Genomic DNA, 27,848 nt, shown 5'->3' on the forward strand with positions numbered 1-27,848 from the left:
CCTCCTCCCTTCTCCTCTCTCCCCTTCCCCCCCATGCTCTTACGCCTTCTTCCTCTCCCACTCCTATGCTCCCTCTAAACCCTTAGTTCTTCAACCCTTGACCTCCATGATCTATGATGGAGACAAGTTCTCCACCATGTACTCTACCCTAAACCTTGGATCCTCCTTCTAACCGTTAAACCTCTTCTAGACTTTGGAACCCCTCTCTGAATCTTGAATCTCCCTCTAAACCCTGAACCTCCCTCTAATCCTTAAACTCCTCTTAAACCCTTCAACCCCCAATGAAGGCAAAAGCCTTCATTACCCCAACCATGATGATGCATGTTCCTTTCAGACATGCATGAACTATGTTTGCTTACCACACTTAAGCCTATGTCTCTCACGGAAATACAACTCGAGGTCCTAAGCTACACTTATACTACAAACGACAACACCGATATATTTGTAGGTGACAAAAAGCCTTGGAACCCTGCATACTGAGAATACCCTGCTCTTCCTACGGAAGCCATGGGAAAGAGCCAATTGAGACTCTTGTATGTTGTTTTCACCAAAGGCAAATGAAGAGCAGAATGTGTTGTCGTTCCGCCAATATTGAATATTACTTTGCTGGTGTAGGTGAGTAGTAATGCTCTGGGCAAATCTATGTCAAAGGCTTGTTCATGGGAATAGTGTCTCAAAAGGGATTGAACCAAAAGCAACAAAGTGAATGTTTTACCTGTCCCTGCATTTTTCGATATGAATAAGCACAATGATGAGTCCTTATCCAAAGGTTTCTTTAGGAGCACGTCCTTGAGGAAGAAACATTTTGTTGTCTCCACCTTACATAAAGCACAATGGTATTCACTATTAGGCATTAATTGGTATGTAGAATGCTCTGAACGGTCAAATAATGGCACCATGTTTGGTGAGTCGAGTTTCATGAGGAGGTCTCGCTCGTTAATTCAACATCCTCGGTGGTCATTGACAAGGAGGATACAATGGCACTTTGAAGGCATGGCTTGGGGACAATAAGCTTGCTAAATTTTGACCTATTGGCTTCAACTATGTGTTGATGGCCATTGTACATGTCATGCCATGTACGAAACATGTCATTTAGAGAGTGCTCGCGGTCATCGAAAAGGCAAGGAGAGTAGGAAAAGCTCCTTGTAATGATTCTTAGGGTCTTTAGCTTTGCTACAATTGTTAAAACGTATGACTCTTTAATGTTTTCTCTCCTTAGCTCCTTGAAAGGTGGTTGAGTATGTACTTGCGAATTCAGCCAAACATGTGCATGTCGTATATTGCTAGATGGCTTGTGATGTGGAATAGTCAAAGGGGGTTTAGGTTAACCTTCATGTAATTTCTCTGAAAGTCTATAAGCAAGAAGACTAAGAAATGCAAGAAGATGATGAAGATTGGCTGGCTATTGTGAGCATCTCCTCTGTTTATGTTTAGATTCACACTCACACCTTTCAAATGGAGCGGTTGGCACATGAGTAAGCTTGCCACCTCAACCATGGTTACCTAGCCCTCTTATTCTATATTCTAAATATCATGATAAGGAGAGGGTCTTAGAGTGAGAGCCCAGGGGTGTACAGGGGAAGAGGGGATTATTGGTGGAGAGAGACATAGTGGGTGTAAGGAGTGGTGACGGGGAGGGGAATGTGTGGAGGGGTTTGAGATAAGAGAGAGAATCTCTCTCTCTCTCCTTCTTCCTTCACCACTCTCTTCCCATCCTTTCTCTCTTCCCCTTGTTGATTCACTCTCCTCTCCCTCCCCCCCCCCCCTCTCTCTCACACACACACACACACACACACACACACACACACACACACACACACACACACACACACACACACACACACACACACACACACACACACACACACGCACACACGCACACACACACACACACACACACACACTTCCCTTCTTTTGTTAGAAAACCCCCCCCCAATTTTGTCTTGTACCTCCCCTAAGAATTCCCATTACATGGCTATCGTAATTGTGGTGATAAACAAACCCCCCAATGCTTTCCTTTAGAGATAAATTCCCCCCCCCTTTTTTTTTCAATATATTTTAAATAACTTTTTTTGAAACCCCCCTGTTTTTCCTTTTCTTTTATCCCCTTTAAATATATTTCCTATTAAAAACCCCCCTTTTTTTCAAATCTTCCTATATTTTCATTTTAATTAGTTATCTTTTCCTAATTAACTTTCCTTTAAACCCCCCCCCCCCCAATCGCATTTTTTATCCTTCTTCCAAATGGCACTTAGTTTAAGATTTTCCCTAGAGCCGCCTAAAACAGCCCGCCTCTCTAGAACAATTATTAATTCCCCCCATCCCCCACCTGGCACACACTTTAATACCTAAAGCCGTCTACCTACCCACCTCCCTAAAACAATGATGTCACCTAACTACCCTAGAGCCTACCTACATGCCCGACTACCCGATGACTTAGCCTATAAAAGAAACTATGCTACCCTCCTCTCACCTCACTGACTACTGCTCTAAGCCTCTACACACTACGCTACACTCCCGCAATCATACTCTTTGCAAGTACTAAGTCTTTATCTCTATGCCTACTGCACTATACACTGCCCACTACTCTGTGCTTTTGCATTAACCAAGCTCCCGAGTCCTTGATCATTTTGCCTCCCTCCCATACCTCGTATGGCGTACCCTCTCCCGTCAATATCTACCACAACCTCGTGGTTGTTTTGTTGCTCACGACTGCGCGTGTCGCCAAGAGTATTAGTCGCTTCGACGTCCCACTACATGGATGCTCGGGTGTTTTCCAATGTTTTTAAGAAACCCCCCTTTGTTTTCCATTATTATGCATGTCAACCCAATATCCCCTCTCCTCTTCCACCTTCTATCTACACACCCTCCCTTGTCCCCAGCGGCACAGGCCCCCCCTCCCTTTTCTTTACTCCTTATTTTCTAATTTTCCCCCCTCTCTATCTATAGACCTCATTCTTTTAAAATAAAAAAACCTCCCCTTTTTTTCCATAGGTAAATCCGTTTTAACCCCTTTTTTTCTTTTCTTTTGTCTTTTTAATTTTTTTAAATTTCTTAATTAGTTATTTAAATCCTTCCTACATTGAAATACTTTAAAGCATGTATCTTAACTAAGGGTTTAATTTATAAAGATATCATGGTTAGGCCTTGTTCCTTAAATGGTTTTTTATATATAGCAAAATAATTTCTTACCATGGTGACCTTGGAGTACACCCCCATGGCTTGCTTGAAGACAATATTAATGATTACCGTGGCTTCATAGACTATAGCTGAGTTTATGTTATGTAATTATTTGATTGGCAGCTTCCTCTTTTTAATTTAATCTTTTCTAAGTCATTTTAAGAGCCCATGTGAGGTCTTTTTTACAAGTACCATATGAAAATTCATTCAATTTACCTAGTATCTACACAATAATACCAACTTTTTTACCAATTCAATCATTTCTTTGCTTAAACTATTCTATGTTCCTATATGAGATGTATGTTCTTCCTACTGGCAAAATAATCCTTGATTCAATCAAAATTTTTAATGTTCTGGTCATAAAGGTGTGATGCCCCCCTTGTTACTCTGTTTAAAGATGAATAGGTAAGTATCTCTTGTAAAGGAGTAGGATCCCCCTTCCTGTATGTTCTAGATTGTTGATATTACATATTTTTTCATTTCAAAATCATGGTAGGTGTCTTGCTCTTTGGTATAAGCAATAACAAGCTGGGGTTTACAGGCATTACTTGTGTTCCCTCACGAAACTATGATGTGCTAACACATTGTTTTGTCTAGATGGTGGCAGGTAAGTGGACCCCAACCTCAGAGCATAGACTACTGGATGGATTTGACACTTTTTTACCAGTTGTACTTAGTAGTATCCATGTGTCATATATTTTTTTAAGTAAAGATTTTTCCACCTTTATCTGAGCATCATGTGCCGTGTTGTTTAGAGGTTTCTTTTTGTAAACACACACACACCCGAACTTTGTTAACCTTTGGCCAACTTAACCATGGGTCATGATGGTAATCCTTGGTTGGGCTACCACATTTCCCATGCCATGTGCCATGTTGCTCATTAAACATTTATCGAGTAAGGCAAGAATGACTGTTTTGCATAATTGAAAACTGTTTAACATTTTCTGTGTTGATGAATATTCTCTCACTTTGCTAAGATGTGTATAGGAATGCTAGAATGATTTCTTATTGAAGCTTGGATTCAAGGATGACATTTGTTCCCCTCTGGCCCAAGGCATCCAGACTATACTTGCATGTTTTCCAAACAGTGGATTTCATCAAAAATTGATCAAGTTCGAGGAAGAAGCAAAAGGAAAGGACAAACCTTCAGCTATCAACATTGCTTCCATTAATGGCTGGCTGCAATTACTCTTAAATTTCTGAAAGGATCCACACACCGCCAATGCGACCTTTGATTCTTTTCTCCGGCGGCTCAATGATGTCAACACTTTTGATGAGAAAGATTTAGAGTTTTACGACAAGGCTCTCTCGGCCATTGTGAAGAAACTCCTACTGGTATAAATAACTTACCCTTGCTTCCCTTACCTGCTTAAATTGCTTGCATTCCCCTGAATCCCGTGGTTGATGTTGATGGAATTGATCCAGATGAGAAAGAAGCATACATCAAAACCCTTTGGAACATACATAGGCCCTACATCAAGTGTCACTATTCTACTTGCAATGGATATGGGTGTACTTCCTCTATCATGTGGCTTGACCAAGTATTTTGGTACATGATCCACAACCTTCAAAACCTCTTTAGGCTTGAGTCCCCGAAAGGTCAGTTTTATGCATTTATAGCTTGGATTGCTTCTCTCCCTCTTGAGGCTAGGACAAGTTTGATTGCATACTACCTTTTTCAAGAACAACTGCTTGAAGGAGCTCGTAACCTAACACGTTCCACCCCAAGTTCCCCTATCCTGCCAAAATCCAACCATACTCTTCTTGCTCTCATTATTGAAAAAATCCTTAAACCTAACCTCGCCATTGAGTCCTCCAAGGGATCATTCAAGAAATCAAGGTTCTATACTCCACATGGATCCTCAACTTCCCACTCCTCCAAGAGCCCCATGCGTGGAGCCAAGAGATACAACGATGCTTCGGACATTGCCAAACAAATCTCATTCAAATAATGGCCCCCAATGATCATTGACTACCTAGATCAATGGTACGAGGACACTTTTTGTGGAGAGGAAGATCTCTAAAAGGTTTATCCATGTTTGTTTTTCCTCAAAAGTTTTTGAGTTTATTACACCCAAATGGGTCTTTTTGGAAGTTGGTAAAAGTTTTGATCCCTCTAAGGAATACATGTTTGAAAATATTGGATTTGCATGGTCTTATACTCCAAATATCTCAAATTGGTTTGATCGTCCTATGGACACATTTACCACTTCTCAAAACACTTCATGCATATGTCTCCAAATATCTCAAATTGGTTTGATCGTCCTATGGAGACATTTACCACTTCTCAAAACACTTCATGCATATGTCGACAAAGCAAACGCTTTGCACCCATTTTAAGTGATGGATTCCTAGAGGAGTCACATGTGCTTACTACAGATATATCTATATGTCATCATCCAAAGATTAAAGAATTTCTTTCTAAAGGTTTGAATGATATCCTCCCACTCCCTCCTAACCCTTTCATTGTGATTGAAGAATTATTTAGAGCCTGGGGTGAGTTATGCAAAATATTAAATATCATACCCAACACCCATCATAAAGATAAGATTAGAACGGTATGTCTTAAAGTTATTAATAAACGATGTACGAACTGGAATGCTTCACAACCATGGTATAAAGACAAACGTATAATGGATGAAGTCCAATATCTTACCACACATTTGTTTATAGTAGGATTGGATAGATCACCACAGACACCTATGTTCATATGGAAAAGGTTATGCCAACTACTAGCTATTGACAGGATATTTGGGATAGAATTTGAAGCAACTTGTTTGGATGAGGTTAACCTTACAACATGTATTAAAGAGAGACTAAATCGTTTGAATTAGGGGTGATGGATGTTCTTACTTTACTGTATCTTATGTGTAACTATAAATGTGACAAAAAGAAAATTTGATGGATTACTAATGCTCATGCATGTGTTTTCTCACATATTACTGCAGTTATTAACTATGGCCTTGCGAGAGCATGATTGATGGACTAAAAGATGTGGCTGCTGCCGACATACATAATGATGCATGGAAATTCTGTCATAAGAAGATTAATACCTTTTGGGGATGCTAAATAGCTCTTGTGACTTCTTAATTAATCTTCCTTCATCCATTTTTTCCATGCACACCTTTGATATTACTACTTGCTATGAAGCCATTCCACATATAGGTGAAGATAGCTTGATGTTTCCCTTGAAATTTCACCTAGACCTACTTCATAAAAAAGGTTATACAGGTTTTAAAACACATAATCACAAGTTGGGGCTTACTAAGAATAAAAAACCCATGGTTTCATTTGACAAATTTCTAGAGCTTAATCTCTATGTTTTGACTAATGCATTTGTGAAAATTGGTGAGAACATTGCTAAACACGTTATTGGGATACCCATGGGATATTCATGTTCACCTTCATGGTGCAATTTATATCTTCTCAAATTTGAGATTGCTTTTATAAAAAGACTTATGTGCCTAAATTTATGGGATATGGCATAAGACTTTTTATACTCCTTCAGATACATAGATGGTCTTAACTTTTGTAATAATAAGTTTATATTGAGGTGCCTTGATCCATCTCAAGAAAGGATACGCAATAACCCATGGTGGATTCATCCTCTTAACATCATTTTCTTAAAACCTACGTCAAATTTCATTGGTTCTACTACACAGGACAATACTTTTCTCAATACTACATTCATATTACAAAAACCTTTTATAAAAAATTATAGATCATCAATTGCATGGAAGAAAGACAGGCTACCTATCCCTAATGTATCCTTCATTCATCTTCATAGCAATAGACCCAAGAACAATAGACCCAAGAACAACTGCTACAAAGTATGTTTATCTCAGGTTGTCCCCATCATATATGATGCATCCAACCATGAGATGGCTTGGCTAGATTTGACTAAACTCATAAAACTATTTAGCGACAATGGGTTTCCCCAACGTAAGATTGAAAATCTAATTATTAAATTTATATAAGAGAATTAGTTTCTTGGTTGTCGTATCAATACTTCTTCCCTACTAACACTTCTTGGTGGGGGGCAAGATACCATATGATGGGTGCCTGCGCCTATCATATGGTGTCCCTCCGGGTTAGGGTAAGTACACACACACACACACACACACTTCCCTTCTTTTGTTAGACCCCCCCCCTGATTTTGTCTTGTACCTCCCTTGAAAATTCCCATTACGTCCCTATCGTAATTGTGGTGATAAACAAACCCCCCAATGCTTTCCTTTAGAGATATAACTTCCCCCCCCTTTTATATATATATATTTATTTAATATCTTTTTTTGAAACCCTCCCCCTTTTTTTCCTTTTCTTTGACCCCCTTTAAATATATTTTCTATATAAAAAAAACCCCCTATATTTTCATTTAATTACTTATCTTTTCCTAATTATCTTTCCTTTATCCCCTCCCGCCCCGCACCAATCGCATTTTTTATCCTTTTTCCAAATGGCACTTAGTTTAAGATTTTCCCTATACCCACCTAAAATGGCCCGCCTCTCTAGAACAATTATTAAACCCCCCCTCCCCCACTTGGCACGCACTTTAATACCTATAGCCACCTACCTGCCCACCTCCCTAAAACAATGATGTCACCTAACTACCCTCTAGAGCCTACCTACATGCCTGTCTACCCGATGACTTAGCCTATAAAAGAAACTATGCTACCCTCCTCTCACCTCACTGACTACTACTCTAAGCCTCTACATGCTATGCTATGCTCCCACAATCATACTCTTTGCAAAGTACTCAGCCTTTATCTCTGTGCCTACTGCACTATACGCTGCCCCCTACTCTGTGCTTTCGCATTAACGGAGCTCCCAACCCCTTGATCGTTTTGCCTCCCTCCTGTACCTTGTATGGCGTAACCTCTCTCGTCAATATATGCCACAACCTCATGGTTGTTTTGCTACTCACAACTGTGTGCATTGCCAAGAGTACTAGTTGCTTCGACGTCCCACTACATGGATGCTCAGGTTTTTTCCAATGTTTTTAAGAAACCCCCCTTTCTCTTCCATTATTATGCGTGTCACCCCCATATCCCCTCTCCTCTTCCACCTTCTATCTACACACCCTCCCTTGTCCCTGGTGGTGCAGGCCCCCCCTCCCTTTTCTTTACTCCTTATTTTCTAATTTTCCCCCCTCTCTATCTATAGACCTCATTCTTTTAAAATAACCCCCCCCTTTTTTTCCATAGGTAAATTTGTTTTAACCCCTTTTTTCCTTTTCTTTCCTTTTCTTTTGTATTTTGTATTTTGTTAATTTCTTAACTAGTTACTTAAATGCTTCCTACATTGAAATACTTTAAAGCATGTACCTTCACTAAGGGTTTAATTTATAAAGATATCATGGTTAGGCCTTGTCCCTTAAATGGTTTTTTATATATAGCAAAATAATTTCTTACCATGGTGACCTTGGAGTACACCCCCATGGCTTACTTGAAGATAATATCAATGATTACTGGCTTCATAAACTATAGATGAATTTATCTTATGTAATTATTTGATTGGTAGCTTCCTCTTTTTAATTTAATTTTTTCTAAGTCATTTTAAGAGCCTATGTGGGGTCTTTTTTACAGGTACCATATGAAAATTTATTCAATTTACCTCTAGTATCTACACAATAATTACCAATTCAATCATTTCTTTGCTTAAACTATTCTATGTTCCTATATGAGATGTATGTTCTTCCTACTGGCAAAATAATCCTTGATTCAAAAATTTTTAATGTTCTGGTCATAAAGGTGTGATGCCCCCCTTGTTACTCCGTTTAAAGATGAATACCTAAGTATCTCTTGTAAAGGAGTAGGTTCCCCCTTCTTGTACATTCTAGATTGTTGATATTACAGATTTTTTCATTTTAAAATCCTGGTAGGTGTCTTGCTCTTTGGTATAAGTGATAACAAGTTGGGGTTTATAGGCATTACCTGTCTTCCCTCACGAAACTATGATGTTCAAACACATTGTTTTGTGTGGATGGTGGTAGGTAAGTGGAACCTAACCTCAGAGCATAGAGTACTGGATGGATTTGACACTTTTTTACTAGTGGTACTCATTAGTATCCATGTGTCAAATATATTTTTTTAAATAAAGAGTTTTCCACCTTTATCTGAGCATCGTGTGCCGTGTTGTTTACAAGTTTCTTTTAAGCGCACACACACACACTTCCCATCCCCTTGGAAAATAAAAATGGAAGGAAAAAAGGCAAGGGGTATGAACAATCTGGGTGGCTAGATATAAAAGTAATAGAATGTCTCAGATACTAATAGGATCAATGCCCTTTGGTAGGGGGTGGATTTAAGTTATGGGATATGGCTAAGATGGAACAAACATTGGCATATAACCTTATGTGATTGAATTGGGAAAATACCAATAAAGGCTATAGGGGATGAGAAAATTAATGTGGGATTTTTTAGAATCTAGCACGAAAACCTATGGTAAAAAGAAATAGTACTATATGTTCGTAGAAGCATGTCACATTAATGAGGTGATCTGATTTGAATCTTAAAAAAATTTATTTTCTGTGCAGAATTTGATGATTCTGACACTGCAGACGCGTCCGGAACGCGGCCCAAAACCCCAAGAATGGCACTGGAAACGCTAGAATCGGACATCCGGAGGCCCGGAAACGGCCATAAAAGGTCGAAAAACACGATTTGCAGCAAAATGCGATATGGCACTTTTGAAATTTCAAAAGGTGCCAGATCGCATTTTGCTGCAAATCCCACTTTTCGACCTTTTTTGGCCGTTTCCGGGCCTCTGGATGTCCGATTCTAGCATTTCCAGTGCCGTTTTTGGGGTTTTGGGCCGTTCCGGACGCGTCTGCGGTGTCAGAATCACCAAATTTTGCACAGAAAAGTGTTGCTCTTATATGAACATTGAATGTAAAGCATGTGAAAGAATATATTTATTCCTTTTCACACTGACATTTCTCACGCAAGTATCCATATTTTCTTGCTTTTGTAGAGAGAGAGAAGAGAAAATAGTGAATTTCTTACAGGGCCCCAAAATGAGCTCCCTTTTTTCCTAATGATGTTTTTATTGAAGCTATGCTTATATATTAATATAAAATCTTGGCAAAAGTTTATTGAGCTCATTTTTTTAGTTTCACAATATTGATAGGATGTAGTACATTTTTATACATTTTCATTTGAATTTTGAAGTAAAAACTATAAATCTTGGCGAAACTTGAAATTTCTTTGCATAAAAGTTTCAAATCCTGGTGAATCTATCAAACATTTATTTTTATTAGGGCATATAAACTTTCGACACCAATAAAAAATTTTAGCTTCTTAACGAAGCTAAATTGAAAAAATCATCCATGATTAATATCCGAACAACTCTACCAGATGGCAAAAGATGGCATTATGCGTTGATGTGTCTAGGAAGATGAATTTATAGAAGTTTAGAAGAAGCTCATTCAAGCATTGCTGGAGGCCAATTCTCGAGAGAGCTTACGGCCCATGGTGGCCCCAATGCTCTTGATAGATGCAATCAAGTTCATCAAACACTGTGATCCTTGCCAATGCATCTCCATACCTTATAACCAATATTACATGCCTTTGAATGGAGTTCTCATTGACTAGCCTTTTGAAGTGGGGGATAGATTTTGTAGGTCCGACTAGTTCAACAGCTAAGGGGACTTAGGCCCATTACATTATAGTGGCCTCATACTATTTTGCCAAATGGTCAGAGGCCAGAGCCACAACAAAAGCAGATGTGAGGGCAACTGCTAAGTTCCTATACGAAAATGTAATATCCCACTTTGGCCTTCCACTTGAAATTGTGAGTGATTGAGGGACGCACTTGGTAAACACCGTGATTAGAATAATGATGATTGAGTTCCTCATTGTGCATTAAAAATCCACCCCATATTACCCTCGAGTGAATGGCCAAGCAGAAAGATTGAATAAGTTTTTGTGCCACATTACAATGAACATGGTTGAGGCCGATCGCAATGACTAGGAGCACAAACTCACCATAGCATTATGGGCATATTGGATGGCCTACAAGGTTACTATGAACTGCACACCTTTTAGCCTATCGTTTGGGGTAGAGGAAATTATGCCAATGGAATTATTGTACAAGCATCAAAGTCACGGTTAGAGATTGAATATCCGACAAGGCAATCCTTCAGAGATTAATCGAGCTTGAAAAGCTTCACAAAAAAAGATTGAGGCTATCCTATGGCATAAAAGCAGTGAAGCTGCATCACAAAAGATGGTTTGACCATAACCTATAAAACAAGGACCTTAAGGAAGGTGATCTCATGCTTCAATATAGTGTAAGGAACACCAAGCAAGAGTTGAAATACCACAGTATGGGTCCATATTTAGTTGTAGAGATCACACCTCAGGGGTCCTACAGAATTGCAATCCTTGATGGTACCAAAATAAATGGATATATTAATGGAAGGAAGCTTAAGTGCTACTATGGCCCCTTAACATTGCAAACGTTATAAGCCATCCATCGGGAACAGGAACTTAAAAAGGAAGTTGGCCAAATGAAGTAGCAAGCTTTAGAAGAGGCTAGAGCATGTCATGCCAAAGTGAAAATTTTAGGGCTTATATCAATTTATAAAGCATTCGTGGAAAGGTTAAACCCCATGGAGGACCTGACTGTCGCCCTTGCAAAGGTGCATGCAGATTTTCAATTGTGCAAGGAAATAATATGCTCAGTTGACACCTTCATCATCAATCCTAGTGCCAACCACCACAACTTGATCTCTTACGAAATGTGTACCAGACTACTAACATTCAAGGTAACCCTAGAATCCATGTGCAATAAATGGAAAATCTGACCCGCTATAGGTTGCATTAAAATTTCTTTATCTAGTAATAACTTTGCATGGCAAATAGGTTTTATGTTATGCCAGCAGGTGCCTTGGATGAACAAGTCATTCTCAGATGAACATGGTGCTAGGCAATGAATTGCCAAATTGATTGGCGAGAACGTATGGTGGCCCTAACTAACAACGACCGCACGTCAGTTTTCACAATCGATGAAGTGACTTCCATTCCAGCATCCCTTGTAAACAAGGAACGCTAACAAATAACCTATGATCCCAACAGTCCCAATGACGGCTCCCTTATGTACTGCAACCATACCCGCTACCTTGAATCTATCTGCAATCATACTGATGAAAAAATGGGCTTACCACAACTACACCAAGCACATATAAGGGCAAGATATTCTACTAGATCCTAAAGGATATAGTCTCTGCTTCTACCTTCCAGATCATGCCGACACAAAGTCAGAATGTAGTTCCTCCTTTCCAATCCCATTCTCCATACATGAAGGTTCAAGCTAAGCCATAGAGGAAGACCAAAGACATAAGCCAACAAAAGGCCAACAACGGCAACATTCGTGGTGGATAGCTGAGACTTTCCCTTGTACCCTCGTGTGATCATGCTATGGGAATCAATAACACGAGCAATTATGGCAGTTACACAAGAACCTGTCCCTAGAAAGGGGACACTAACACAAGAACCTACTATGCATAAAGGAAAAGGTGATCCCTAGGTTTTAACTATTTTAATAGGTCCCCTATATAAACAACTAGCCTCATTCTATAGGACCTCACTTGCTCTCGTACAAAAACTCTATTGAAATTTCTTTTGAATTCCCATAGCCTTTAAATGCTCTTGGAATCACTCCCACCCACCACCACACTACATGTCCACCACCTCCTTGCACTCCATCAATGCCCACGATCTTTTTTCCGCTGAAGCACTAATAAACAAAGTGTCATATGCCACCCCCCACTCTGCCACACCTTCATCTTCATGTACCAATTCCCTCTCATTACCCAGCTAGATGGAGCAAGAAAATCTACTGCCCACAAGATCGAATCCTCAGTGCAATAGTCAACCACTTGTATAATCCATAAGCGATGCATCCTAACACTGCTGATGTCTAGAAATTTTCAGATCATGTGGTCCAAGTCACCCAATTCTCACCTCTCGGGCAAGATTAGCTTGAATAGCTACAAGGAGGGGTGATCCATTCATAGTTCAAGTGCAACGACAAAGATTACTGGCTCTACTACCACAATGCCACATATTTTTCTTTTCAACCACCCTTCTTTGGAGAGCTTCGCTTCTTTTGTCCCTTGCTTTTAATTAGGTGTTGAAAGTCTTGTCAAAGTCACAATTGTCATACATCTTCATCCAATACTCTTCCTCAAGCATCATGGCTATGAGCTCCTTAAATAAATATTATCAAACTACTCCTCTAACCTATGGTCAATGTTGTGACAAATCCTTGATACGTGCACATTAGAATCCAACAAAGTAGAATATCTCTTTCCACCTAGCCATGGATTCCTGCTTAGCTCCTTTCAAATTACTTGTATATGCTCTCATTTACAAGAGCTCCTTCTAAATGGGGTTACGTCTCTCTAGAACCCTCACCCATGCCCAACACTTGCCATTCAGCCTTTTATTTTGGTAATAGGTCTCCCACAAGGGACCCTTCCATCTAGGACCCTCTAAAGCAAGCATTGTGAGTGTTTACCAACCTTGCCAAAATTGTCGGATCCATGGTTAAGGTTAACATTCCCTGCCCCTTACATCCTTGAAAACTAATTTGGTAAACCTCCCTTGAAGATTTCTACCCTTTTCCATGTTGAACTCTCTTCAAGTCTATCCTTCCACTTCACCAGATATTCTTGATATATTGTCTTGTTTTTTTTAATTGTCTATCTTTAAAAAATTCTAGTTCGTGTGGTGAAGTTTAGGTTCAATGAGTTCAATAATAATTTAATTTCCAATGAGATTATCATTATGTCTTAACATTAAAGAGAGAGGGACATGTGAGACATAGGGGAAGGGCGATGAGGGAGGATTTATAATACTATTATGAGGAAAGGGGCATATATATTACTTTATAGCTTGGTGGTAGCTTGGTGGTAGGGCTCACACATGGGAAAAAGAATGCTTTGGGTTTGAATCTTTTTTGAACGTTTGGGGAAGCCCACATAGTCCATGCATAAAGTAAAAGTCCCCCCCTAGCCCCCCACCCCAATCCGCCTTCCCCTTGGACATAGTCTATGCATAAAGTAAATTAAGACATGGAGAAATATAAGTCAATTAATGCATAAAAAATTTAAGCCATAGAGAAACATAGCTTAATTAAAGCATAAATACATTAAGCCATAGATAAACATAGGTTAATCAAGCCTCCATGCACCAAAACTAATTGAAATGGGTTTTAACCTCTTCATTAGTTGGAATAAATTGAGCCATCTTGGACGATTGATCCATGATAACCCACACAGAATCATGCCCCCTCCCTATAAGATGTTCAACTTTATTGACCTCGCATTTTATACATAATCTTAAACATCTTTATCTATTCTAAGCCAAAATATTTGCCTTTTTAAAAGTGCATATGTCTCTAAATTCTCGGACGTGCCTAATGTCATTATTATCCGAGACACATACTCTAGAATGTAGCCATCTTCAATAGTATATTTTTTCTACAAGAGTCCTTTATCACCAACCTGTATGGTGTGTCACCATTATGATGTGACTCCTCAATGAAAGCTCCTTATTTTGTTGGACCCCTCGTCATAGTTGCTTTTCCTATTTTAGAAATGTGAGAAACAAACTCATATTTTCCTTTTAAGTACTCTAGGAAATCACTTTAGCATTTGGCTTAGGGAATTGGCTACCGCATTAAATTTTTCCTCTCAATATGTCAAATTGAATATCAAATTCTTTCATTAATTCAATCCATCTATCTTTTCTTCCTTTGAGCTTTGGCTGATAGCAAATACATTTACTACTTTCTTGATTCAAATTAGCATCACATAAATAGTGCCTCCATTTCTTTAAAGCATAAACAATAGGCACCATATAAATAGTGCTTCCATTCTTTAAAGCATAAACTATAGCATATAATTTCTTCTCATATGTTGCATAATCCCATGCGTGGTCTAACTTTTTGCTTTCAAAAGCTACTGCTCGACCCTTTATTAAAAGTACCATCCTCATAGAAAAACCATTGGCATCTATTTCAACTAGGAATGGTTTTTCATGGGGATTCACTCATATGAAGGTACTTCCCTTCTCCTTAAGTTGATCCGTCACATCAAAAACAATTATCTTAGCATATTGTTGGATGAATCTCAAATAAAATCTAGACAAACCTAAGAACATCTATAATTCCCCAAGCCTTGTTGTCCAATATGGTCCTTACCATTTTGAGATCCACATTAAATCTCTTCTTGGGATATAATATGTCCCAAGTACCATACTTCTTTTGCCAAGAAATCACACTTGGATTCTTTAGTTGCTTCTAAGCAATTGAAAAGCTTTACTCAAATGTTTCATATGCTTTTTCCTGATTATACTATACATTAGGATATCATCTAAAAAAGAATTTTGTAATAAAATTTCCTACATATGGCCTTAAGACTATTCATAAGTGACATAAATGTTGCTGAAGCATTAGCTATACCAAAATGGCATTACTCTAAATCGATAATGCCCATACCTAGTACGAAATGATGTACTCCTCTAATTTGTACTTGATGATATTCAGATTTTAAATCAATTTACTAAAATATTTTGCCCCTTGCAATTAATCAAAGAGTTGTTCAATGTGAGGCATGGGATATTTATTTTTAATTAAGATTTTACCTAAAGCTCGATAGTACCATCCAGTGAAGACCAAGGTCAACTACTTGGTTGAATTTGACCTTTTCTATGATATCCATTAGCTATCTTTCTATTTCACGTTCTTCCATTTGACTAAGTCTAAAACGGATTTACAAATAGTTTAGATTCAAGAAATATATCTATTTTATGATCTAGTTCTCTCTCAGAGGAGGCAAGTCAGATGGAAAAACATATTTAAATTCAACCATTGAATCACTAAAAGAAGCTTTATGATTTTCAACAACATCAAGCACAACTTTACTTTTTTCAAGTGCAAAATAAATAAACTCATCAACAAATCTAAGTTCACACATATATAGCTTGCATTCTTATTGGTGTAGAAGTCATTCCAAACCCATCGAACAAATAGGTGGAGATCTAGGTGCATCATGTTCCCCTTGAATCTAAAAAGACTCTACTATCATTTTCAAGGATGATGCAATTATTTAATTAACTCCATTGCAAGCTATGCCCAAGACTAAAAAGCCATTTTCAACTCAAAATAACATTTGTTTTGTCGATGCATAATTTGGAAACCCAAAGCATCCTGATAGTGTTGAATTTCCATCTCTACAACATGTATCATGGTGTTCCAACCTTTTTTTATTTCTACCCTTTGCAATAGAGACCACATATTTGTAGGCACTTGGATGCTTAGACACAATCATTGATCATTATCCTTACTCTTTGCCCTCAAATATTTCCATCATCCTTATTATATCTTGAGGACAAACGCGGGCTGCCACATTGCCGATGATTAAGGTTGGCTTCCACGAATTGATTCCCACGGGGTTCCTAAGTCAATGGAAATCTTGCAACTTTTGCAAGAACATATTTACAGCACCATTGTTCCTTTGTTTTTCTTCCCCACGATGAATCGGTGATTTTAGGTCTTTTAAAATATTTGAGGTTTCTCAAAGTTGAAGGTAGAAACCTCAAGTTGACGTGGAGTTGGCGATTTTCCAAAAGGAGTTACAAATTGAGAACCTATTAGCTTAGAATGGCTTTTGTTACAATTTTAATAAGTCATTAAATCAACTCCAACTGAGTCTATATATTAAGAGATCGGTTTTCTAATGCTGTGAATTTTGAATAAGGAATTCCATAATCACCATCCAAATCCATAGATTCCTCGTGTGTATCCTCTTCAACAACCAGCTTTCCTTTTTTCACTTTCCGATATTGATCTGTCTGGCATTGGGCTCGTCACAAAATGAGTTTTTCCCAAAAACAATAAAGTACAAAGCTTTATCTAAGAAAGAACAAAGCGATATCGACTTCCTTGTTATTTTGTCCGAGGTCTTGGAATTCAACTTTGGAGTCGAATCACTCTCCTCTTAATGCGCGATTTTATTCTTCAATTCCACTCTCCAATGTTAGTTTCCTATATCCAGATCTCAGGTCCTTAAATCTCAATCTGCCAAGTGATGGTCCGTTTCTTTAAGGTCGAAGAGGTTGGAAAGTTGAAAAAGTTTGGATATTTATGCTTTTACAAAACAGTCTTTGAAAAGAAAGAGAGGTAACTTCGCTTTTGAGGACAAAGTAAGGACTTAGAATGACAAGGTGATTTTCTTTATCTCTAATGGCCTGTTCATGCGACATGGCTCGAATGCCAACCCGGTTTTTTCAATCCATCCTGTAGTATTGGAGCCATTTATGTCATGTGCACGGATTGGTATCTGACGTGTACTAGGTACACAGAACTAGCTCAGGTTAGCCTGGGGAGGCTTAGAGCTAGGCAGGCTTGATTCTCGGGTTGAGTGGCAAGGGTACGAACTATTTATAGGTCTTCGCTATTTTTGGCACCGGGGCCCGAGTCTATAAAAGAGGCCCAGGAGGTTCAGTTCTTAGTGTGCAATTGGGAGCAAGTTTCGTTCCCAGGTGCCAGGTCTGATCTTGGATTGAGTCGCGGATGCGCGCCTGCATCTTAGCGTAGCCCAAGGCCCAGTGGCAGATCCAGGGCTTCACAGTGCCCCCTGGTGGTATGGGACACTAGGCTGGTTTGGATCTGATTGGGAGTTCGTGCCAGTAGCTCAGCTCGTGGCTCGGAGGGGACATCTTCTGATTCGAGATCACATCTCGTAGATGTCATGGTTGGGTGGTGAGCAGCCTGCTCAGATCTGATGTTGTGTGTGGTTTGTTTGCAGATCAGGGGTTTCAAGAGCGCTGGGATGTGTCAGTTGGTATCAGAGCCAACTCCTGAGGTAGGAACTTCTGACGCGGGAATTTTTGACGAATTTTTCCTCCAGGTATGTCCTAAATTTTGAAATCTGTTGCTGCGTTTTTTGCTGGGTCCTGGGATAGGAGGGGTGGACAGATATAAGGGAAAAGGAAGAAGAAAAGGAGGGAGAGATTTCGAGATCCCTGAAAGGGCCTGTGAGAGAAGGCTGTAGGAAGTGGAGAGAGAGCAGAAAGGTAGGAGAGAGAGGCGAAAAGGCTGCAAGGGAGGCGTAGAGGTGACGCCCAAGGTAGTACGGTAACAGGCGGGTGCAAGGAGAGGCTCAAAGGGCAGCGAACAGGCTGTGTACAGCCTGCGTAGAGGGCTGTGTACAGCCTGCGTAGAGGGTGCTTTTTTCAAAAAAGCATCCCCTCCAAAGCTAGGGGAGCTTGGCCTTTTTTGGAAGCAGAGCTTCCAAATAAGGCTGCCCTGCTCCCTATATAGATGGGGCAGGGTCCCAGCCTACCCATAGCCTAGCCTAGAGCCTTGAAGCAGCTCCTCGAATCACGAGCCAGCCTGTGCCAGCTTGCGTCAGCCGTACATTGCTTGCGCCAGCTCTGCTTCTGCACCGTACAGCCTGGCGTCAGCCGTACACTGCTTGCGTCAGCAGTCGTACAATGCTTGTGTCAGCAGCTGTACACTGCTCGCTTCCGTACGGTACCTGCAGCTGCGAACCTTGCCTGCGTCAGCACCTCCTGTTTCGAGCCGGTACCCGCAGACTGTACGGACGCCGTACAGTCCACGTCAGCATCTGTACGGCCTCCGTTAGAACTTGTACGGCCTGCGTCAGCAGACCATACAGCCACATCAGGAGTACAGGTTGCTACAGGATTTCACACATGCATCCGGTAGCGGGGCCAACGAGGTCTCGGGATTCGTGGGCTTCCGATTCGACAGTTTCCAGCATCTCTTTCCGTCGGCATCTCTTGGGACGGTTTTCCTCTGCTCCATTCTCCTTTGCGCTTCGTTTCAGTCAGTTATTTCTCTCAGTTCGTATTCAAATCAGATTTTAGACATGTCTGATGCTGCAAATCCCGAGTTCACCATGGGAGAGCAGGATTTGGATTACACTCCTGTGGGAGAGGAGGATCAGGGTCTCTATGATGACCTGATAACCAAAAAGGCCTTCAGTGAATTTACGACTGCTCTAGATGGAAAATTTGAGCAGGTCAATGCCAATCAATCGGGGTTGACACAGCAACTCCAGGGGATTCAAGCAACTCTCACCCTTCTGGCTAGCACTGTGCAGGCACTCACGCATGTGGATGCCATGGCTTCAGTGCTAGGCCCAAATATAACTCCAGACCCTTTTCCGGGCGACCAAAAGTCGAGAACAAAGGAGGTAGTTGACACTGGTTACACGTGGCAGGTGCACTTCCAATTCCACCCATACCTAGATGAGAAGAAGATCCAGCTTGCAGCGGGGTTCATGTCAGGTAAAGCATTACTATGGTGGAAGGAACTCCAGCCTAAGCCCGATACATGGACAGATTTTGAAGGGGTCTTCAGGAAGGAGTTCCTGAAGAAGGAGGATGATTACGATATTGTTGGCAAGCTCAAAGCCCTCGATATGACAAAATTAAACTTGACCTTTGAAGTTTATCTTCAAAGATTTCGGGATCTGCAAACCAGGGCCACTAAGATGGATCCAGTGACCTTGTTAGGTTTCTTCGTGGATGGTTTGCCAGACTCCTACAAGTTGCAGATAAAGAACAACAAATGCACAACGTTGTAGGAGGCCATGACTTATGCACGCATATATGATGATACCATAGCCAGTGCCAAAGCAACCACAGTTTCCGACACGAGTGGAAAGAACAAACGCAAGTTCTTTTAGCATACGACTGGTATTGGGGAGACGAAGTCTACGGACAACGCCTCCAAGAAAAACTTGACTCCAGCCAAGAATGGTAAAGCCCGTTTCCTTCGCACTCTGAGGCTCAAGAAAGAAGGACGATGCTTCTATTGCGAGGAGCAGGGCCACACAAAGAATGAGTGTCCTAAGCGCAAGAACCAAAAGTTGGTGCTAGGACCGAAGCTCCAGGCGGGTCCACGTACCGCAGCCAAGGGAGCGAACCAAGTCATGATGACAGGTATTTCAGTAAATGTCATTACCTGCCCACTCTCTTGTAATTGTACTTTCAATACTTCGTTGTTTGGTTCCCATGATCTTTTCCGAGTTTATGGAGAAGTTATGAACCAACAGGTTCACATTCTCTTTGATCCGGGCGTCTTCGCTATTTTTGGCGCCGGGGCCCGAGTCTATAAAAGAGGCCCAGGAGGTTCAGTTCTTAGTGTTGCAATTGGGAGCAAGTTTCGTTCCCAGGTGCCAGGTCTGATCCTGGATTGAGTCGCGGATGCGCGCCTGCATCTTAGCGTAGCCCAAGGCCCAGTGGCAGATCCAGGGCTTCACAACGCCACCTGGTGGTATGGAACACCAGGCTGGTTTGGATCTGATTGGGAGTTCGTGCCAGTAGCTCAGCTCGTGGCTCGGAGGGGACATCTTCTGATTCGGGATCACATCCCGTAGATGTCATGGTTGGGTGGTGAGCAGCCTGCTCAGATCTGATGTTGTGTGTGGTTTGTTTGCAGATTAGGGGTTTCAGGAGCGTTGGGATGTGTCAATTTACCTGCTTTATCTAGTCTCCCTAGACAGGCTGAACATTCTCGTGCTTGCAAACACAAACTGCAGCAAGTTATCTCCTGTAGCCTGTCAATTGTAATCATTACATTCGGGTTTTTCTCGGGCCTCTCCTTAAAAGTAAGGAAAACTGGTTATTGCTCAACATACAACCAAAGTCTCTCCTACAACTGTACCTGAACACCTTGACTGCAAACCACTCATGTCGATTTGCAATTTATACCCATAGCCATCCTGGGGTTCATAGCCTCCAATACCCCCATAGCTCTACACCAACCAGAGACCTTCCGTGGACGATGAACCAGAAGATAAATAGGTGCTAGAAAAGTTTTAAGCCAGGGAAGATGATGGAGAAGCTTTGGAACTCTCAGGAACGTAGGCAAGCAGAGTGCTTTTTGGCTTTAGTCTTCAATGAGCATCTGCTTCACGGAATGCCTCCCATAGAACCCCTCACAAAGAGTATTTCGAATCACTATTGCCTATGAGCCCTGCTTTACTACACACACACACACACCCCACATATATATAGGCCTTGATTGGACTTCCTCTTGGTGCAGTCCCTGCTTGCGAGGATGAGATTTTCAGACCACAGGCACAGTTTACTAGCAGTTCCAGCCCCAATTGTAAAAATTTAGATGGATTGATGCACCATCCAAACGCCTACCAAGTCATTCAAAACCGATGATTAGTTTCACCGCTCAAAATTCTGCCTCTCCAATCCTCCTTTGTTACTTCCATATGCAACAGACACATTCCCACAAACCTCAAGGTTCTTGGCTCTGATACTAGAATCCAGCAAAGTAGATGAATGCTCAAAGATCTCTTTCCACCCAGCTGCAGGTTCCTGCTCAGCTCCCTTCTGCTTACTTGTGTGTGCTCTCATTTACGTGAGCTCCTTCTAAATGGAGCTTCATCTCTCTAGAACCCTCTGCCATGCCCAACAATTGCCATTTAGCCTTTTATTTTGGTGCCATGTGTCCTCACAAGGGACCCTTCCATTAAATCCCTCTCATGGGCTTCTAGATCACTAATGCCTACGCCTAGGAATGATCCTAGGCCCAAGACCTCTAAAGCGAGCATTGGCAAGCCACCTTAACCAGTGCACTAGAAACAATTTCTGCATCTTACATGCATCCTCTTCCCACTTCTAAGGTTGCTAGATCCGATGGTGGGGGTGTTTTGCTTGTCCCCATTGCCTCATGGCTGCAAATAGCTCCATCTATCACCTCTATAATCTCAACTCCACCATAGCCTTCCACAGGATAGTTAGGTCCATCAAGCTTACCCTCCCCAAACTTAGGAATGGGAAAGTACTTGGTTAAGGCCATCCTAGGTTCCCTTCATAGAAAAACTTGAACTGAGAAGTAATTGAAGCGCAAAAACAGCAAACAGGAAATACATCTTTCCATCCAAAAGATTGGGTATATCTCGTAGCTTCACTAGGGAGTAAACATGTGGACTCAAGGCGACTCCCCTTATCTTCTTGTAGGTGCCTTGAACATGCCATCTCTAGTAACCACCATGCAGGTATTCACAAAAGCAGAAAGCAAAAGACTAGTTTTGCACAAATGAAGAGGATGAAAATACACCACGTAAATCTCACACAGATGCTGCCCAAATCAGGTTGAAAGAACATGTAGCAAGCTCTTCAAGTATCCAGATTCCACACTCTCCTATTGGATGTCATGGATGCAAAGTGAGCATGGATGCAAAGTGTGTGTGTGTGTGTGTGTGTTGGGGTGGGGGGGGGGGGGGCATTCCACCTTATATAGGCCTGGAAATAGAACCACCAGCAAGAGGGGGCAAGAGGGTGCCAATTGCAAGTCAGTTGACCTGCATCCCACATGGCAGCCGACTACAGGTCAACTGACCTGCCACATCAGCAGACGGCTATAAGGCAGTCGACTGCATCACATCATCAACAGCTGATTGTGCCATGTCATCAACTGTCAATGATGCCATATTATCAACTGTATATGCCATATCATCAACCGTATATGCCATATGATCAGCTGATCTGTCTGCCAACCCACATGGGGCTACATGTGGATGTCACATAAAGCATCATTGAAAGATGCATACTCGCTAGGCAAATCCATGCATTGCATAGCCTTCATGCCATGTCCTTGTCTCAGCCATAGAGGCTTGAATTCATTACCTAACCTATTGCTTGTTGGTTTCTACTCATCCATCTGTTGGAAATCTAAATCTGGGTGGATATCCAAAGGATGGAGCCTTGCAGTCTAAGACTGTGTCCCTTTGGGCGTATTGAGTAGCCTCCTTTTTCTCCTTTTCTTGCATATGGGTACCTGCATAGATGTTAGACATCAAGACATAAGCTGCAGCATCCTTTTCATCCAAACGCATTGCATGTTCGAAGGCCGACCTTGCAAGCTCCATGTTACCCCATTTTCCACAAGCACCCAACACAGCAAGCAACACCACAAGATCAGGTTGAAATGGCATCTTCTCTAGCATCACTGCCACCTCATCTAAATGGCCTGCACGGCCAAGAAGATCAATGATACAAGTGTAATGCTCAATAGTTGGAGTAATGCCATAGTCTTTGCTCATGGCCTCAAAATACTTCTGGCCCTTCTCAACTAGACCTGCGTGACTGCACAAGGTAAGAACACTAAGGGATGTGACCCCGTCTGGCTTAATACCTTCTCCTCTCATTCTCTCAAGCATACGGAAAACCATTTCACTCTCTCCTAGCTGGGCAAATCCTGTGATTAGTGCAGTCCACGCGATCACATTGGGACATACACCCTCCAGTTGCATCTGATGGAAACAATTGAGGGCTTGCTTACGAAGTCCGTGTTGGCAATATCCTGCAATTAGTGCGGTCCATGAGACTACATCTTGAGTGGAAAGCTTCTCAAACACTTCACATGCTTTTCCAAGCAACCCACATTTGGCATACATATCAACCAAGGTGTTACCAACACAAGCATCTCTTTCTAACCCTCTTCTGGCAATCTGGGCATGTATTTCACAGCCCTTGTCTATGGCTCTTACACTGCCACAAGCTTTCAAGATACAAACAAACATGACCGCATTCGGGGGGACACCCTCCAGTTGCATCCGTTCAAAACAGTTCAAAGCTTCCTTACCAAGCCCATGTTCGGTATATCCTGCGATGAGTGCATTCCAAGAGACTACATCTCGAACTGGAAGAGTGTCAAACATTTCCTGTGCTTTTACAAGCAAGCCACATTTGGCATACATATCAACCAAGGTGTTGCCAACACAAGGATCTCTTTCATACCCCTTTTTGGCAATCTCAGCATGTATTTCGCGACCTTTGTCTATGGCCCTTATGATGCCACAAGCTTTTGAGATGCAAACGAATGTGACAGAGTCTGGAGAGACACCTTGCAGTTGCATTTGTTTGAAACAGTTCAGTGCTTCCTCACCAAGCCCATGTTCAACATAACCTGCAATGAGTGCATTCCAAGAGACTACATCTCGGACTACAAGTTTGTCAAACACTTCCTGTGCCATTGCAAGCAGGCCACATTTTGCGTACATTTCCACCAAGGTGCTGCCAAAAAATGGATCTCTTTCCAAACCTTTGCAGGCAATCTCAGAGTGTATGCCACGGCCCTTGTCTATGGCTCCTATTCTGCCACAAGCCTTTAGGCTGCAAACAAACATGACAGGATCCAAAGAAACACCCTCCAGTTGCATCTGTTTGAAACAGTTCAGCACTTCCTCACCAAGCCCCTGCTGGGAATACCCTGTGATTAATGGAGTCCATGAGACTACATCGTGAACTGGAAGCTTGTTGAACACGTCCCGTGCTTTTGCAAGCAAGCCACATTTGGCATACATATCAACCAAACTATTGCCAACAGAAGGATCTCTTTCCAACCCCTTTCTGGCAATTGCTGCATGTATTCCCTGGCCCTTTTCTAAGGCTCCTATACTGCCGCAAGCTTTCAGGCTGCAAACAAATGTGACAGTGTCTGGAACAACACCCTGCAGCTGCATCTCTTCGAAACACTTCAGCGCATCCTCACCAAGCCCATGTTGGACATATCCTGCTATTAGTGCATTCCAAGAGACTACATGTTGAAGTGGAAGCTTGTTAAAGACTTCCCATGCCTTTGCAAGTGAGCCACATTTGGCATACATATCCACCAACGTGTTGCCAAGAAAAGGAACTCTTTCCAACCCCTTTCTGGCAATCTCAGCATGAATTTTGCAGCCCTTATTTATGGCTCTTGTGCTTGCACAAGCTTTCAAGCTGCAAACAAACGTGACAGCATTAGGAGACACTCTCTCCATTTGCATCTGTTCAAAACAGTCCAGCGCTTCCTCAGCATGCCCATGTTGGGAATAACCTGCAATTAGTGCAGTCCATGAGACTACATCTCGAACTGGAAGCTTGCCAAACAGTTCCCATGCCTTTGTAAGTGAGCCACATTTGGCATACATATCAACCAAGGTGTTGCCAACCACGTTGTCTCTATCCAACCCCTTTCTGGCAATCTCAGAGTGTATTTCCTGGGCCTTTTGTATAGCTCCTACGCTGCCACAAGCTTTCAGGCTATAAACAAACGTCACAGCATCTGGAAGGACACCCTCCAATTGCATCTTGTTGAAACATTTCAGCGCTTCCTCACCAAGCCCATGTTGGGCATACCCTCCGATTAGTGCATTCCAAGAGACTACATCTCGAACTGGAAGCTTGTCAAATATCTCCCATGCTTTTGCAAGCGAGCCGCATTTGGCATACATATCGACCAAGGTGCTGCCAAGAAAAGGATCTCTTTCCAATCCGTTTCTAGCAATCTGGGCATGAAGTTCCTGGCCTCTTTCTACATCTTTATGCCTAGCACAACCCTTCAGTAAGGCCGCAAAAGTATATTTGCTAGGATGCACACAAGCATCTCGCATGTTCTGATACAGATTAAGGGCAAGCTCTAATTCACCACATTCAATATGACCTGTGATGAGGGAAGTCCAAGAATACTCATTAGGATCAACCAATGTGTTAAAAACTTGCAGAGCATCACACATGCCTCCACATTCCACCAACATAGGGACAAGGTAGTTTCCAAGAGATGTATGAACTCCCGGCCCACTTTTACAAATGTAGGAATGCAAGCGCTTAGCATAGGCTAGATTTTTCTTTTTTCTGCATTTCTGCAAGATGCATATAAAGTTCTCAACCGAAGGGAGCTGGGCCATTCCTTCCAAACAAGCGAGCGCCTCTTCTAAGCTCAGGAACTCCCAACCAATGCTCTTTTGCGGTCCTTGTGGATTACAGACATTCACCGCTACTACGCTGGCCTTGTAATTGCTGACACTCTCCATCAAGTCACAAGCTTCGGAGTTTGATAGGGTCTCACAAGTGGATGCTTTGGCCACGTGCAGTTCCTTGCTGCCAAACTCGTTTTTCTCTAGCATGTCTTCAGCCCAACCTGAATTGTACCAGCCGTCTCCCGATAGCAAGTCCTTGGTAATTTTATGGTTGAATCTGGAGCTTTTAGGCTTGGCTGTTCAAACTCAAAACAGACTGGTCAGTATGACCGACAGCTTCCTGTTGAAATCGTTTTGTGGCACACTTACTTTACTCGTTCTATTGTCCCACGACTGGGATGGATGCGTGAAGTACTCGTGCCATAAGTGCTGAGTCATTAACCTATAATGAAAGCCGATTTCCAGAAGATCGATCCTGAAACTTTAGGTCCGTCCGGCAGTACCTGAGCTCGAGCTTTTAGAATTTCTTTGAGTAAAGCCCTCCACGAGCGGTTTGAAGCTCGGAAAGCTGGCGTCCTGCCGGACTAACGCTCCACTGCCTCCCTGGCTCCTCCCCAATGGAACCTCAGGGGAAGTCATGGCCTTCACGCAGGTCATCTCCAGTGATGCTCCGGGCAGGATAAGCCAAACCTCTGCATCCCCTAATCTCTACAAATTGCGATTCGCAGTCCCATAAATCCTTACTGCACAGCAATGGAATGCAAGACTGGTTAAACAGGCTCCATTGAGATTTTCCAAACTCCAGCCCAGCAATGGAATGCTAGACTGGTTGAACAGGCTCAACATTCCCAACCTAGGGCCATCACCGGTCTAGCCGGTTGCTCACCGGTACCTGTGCCGGTCATCCCTATGGCAGCTTTGACGCGGCGGGACACGGTTTGTCTCACCGTGCCAGCCCCACTAGGCACAACACGCGGAGCTGCTCTTAGGGTCGGTTCACTCCACCAGCCCACCCATGGAGGAGAAAATAGAGGCGGATGGCCGCCGCGGTTATTGTGGTTCACACCAGCCATCCGTCATCAAGCTGCTAATTTATGTCGCCAACATGTGAGGAGATGGAATGGGCCAATGATGTAGCGGTTTAAGAAGTTAACCATGGAATGGTTGGCCTTTAGTGTTCGGGGCCATCCCTTCTATTGGGCCAAACTAGGATAGCAGCCCTTCGCACCACCTTTTGGAGGATTGATGCTGGGTGGTGTGAACCTAGCCTTAGTATAGTGAACTCCTTTGAGAATGATCGTGCTCGATAAGAATCCCTACTATATTGTCATGGTAGAGGACGAGTGGCCTCCCTAAACTTCTCACAAAAGGATGAAGGTTGATGCTTCTTGCAAAAGGATGAAGGTATGGTTGAACAATGAATTGTGATTCCAATGCACTCTCCTTTTGCACGCTTGTGTATAAGGAGTCCTTGAAGCCACTCGGCTGCATTTAGAAGAAGGTTGAGGAACTTATTTTTGCAAGCCCAGAAGCAAAAGAGCTTAAGAAAGTGAGGGGTAGGTGGAAAATGATAACAAAAGGCACAGTAAAGAATAAATATCATGTCCCCACAGGCTGTCGCCTTCTTAATTCGATTAGTACTCTAAGCTCTTCTTTGAGATGTTGATAGTTTCAGAGCCTTCCTGATGATGTCCCTATCGGTTCTAAATTGTAGGGTTGTTAGATTTGATCTAAAAACGCTCATGCAAAGAGCGTCTATTGCCACATTGCAAGAAAGCTAAGAAGATCGAGAAGGTGTTAAAGAAGGCAACTACATTTGACTTTGCACGTTTGTGAAATGGAGATTCCACATGCACTCATCAATAGAAGAGAAAGGAGGAGGTTGTGTTTATGTTTCACTCTCTTTTGGCCCAGAAACTTGAACTTGCCT

At 42.0% G+C, this 27,848-nt stretch overlaps 1 protein-coding gene and 1 pseudogene across 2 annotated transcripts; one reads left to right on the plus strand and one right to left on the minus strand.

Moving 5' to 3' along the window:
• Nucleotides 1-11,791: 11,791 nt before the first annotated feature.
• LOC147886187 (uncharacterized) lies at nucleotides 11,792-19,830 on the plus strand (annotated as a pseudogene).
• A 2,237-nt stretch (nucleotides 19,831-22,067) lies between these two features.
• LOC147886188 (pentatricopeptide repeat-containing protein At2g39620-like) lies at nucleotides 22,068-26,735 on the minus strand. Of its 2 annotated transcripts, XR_015543359.1 has the most exons (3): nucleotides 26,422-26,735; nucleotides 22,596-26,214; nucleotides 22,068-22,540 (listed from the first exon to the last, which is right to left on the minus strand). XR_015543359.1 is itself a non-coding variant. In XM_087395982.1 (2 exons), exons 1-2 carry the CDS (start codon nucleotides 26,573-26,575, stop codon nucleotides 22,892-22,894), a joined length of 3,477 nt encoding a protein of 1,158 aa, XP_087252108.1. In that variant the 5' UTR covers nucleotides 26,576-26,735; the 3' UTR covers nucleotides 22,068-22,891. The 2 variants fall into 2 exon arrangements, 1 of the variants encoding a protein (XP_087252108.1); XM_087395982.1 differs by having other exon boundaries at nucleotides 22,068-26,214.
• Between the last annotated feature and the right edge of the window lie 1,113 nt (nucleotides 26,736-27,848).

Source organism: Dipteris shenzhenensis, chromosome 24 (assembly GCF_047967505.1).
Source record: "Dipteris shenzhenensis isolate YYH24624 ecotype China chromosome 24, Dip_SZ_1.0, whole genome shotgun sequence".
NCBI classification, from domain to species: domain Eukaryota; kingdom Viridiplantae; phylum Streptophyta; class Polypodiopsida; order Gleicheniales; family Dipteridaceae; genus Dipteris; species Dipteris shenzhenensis.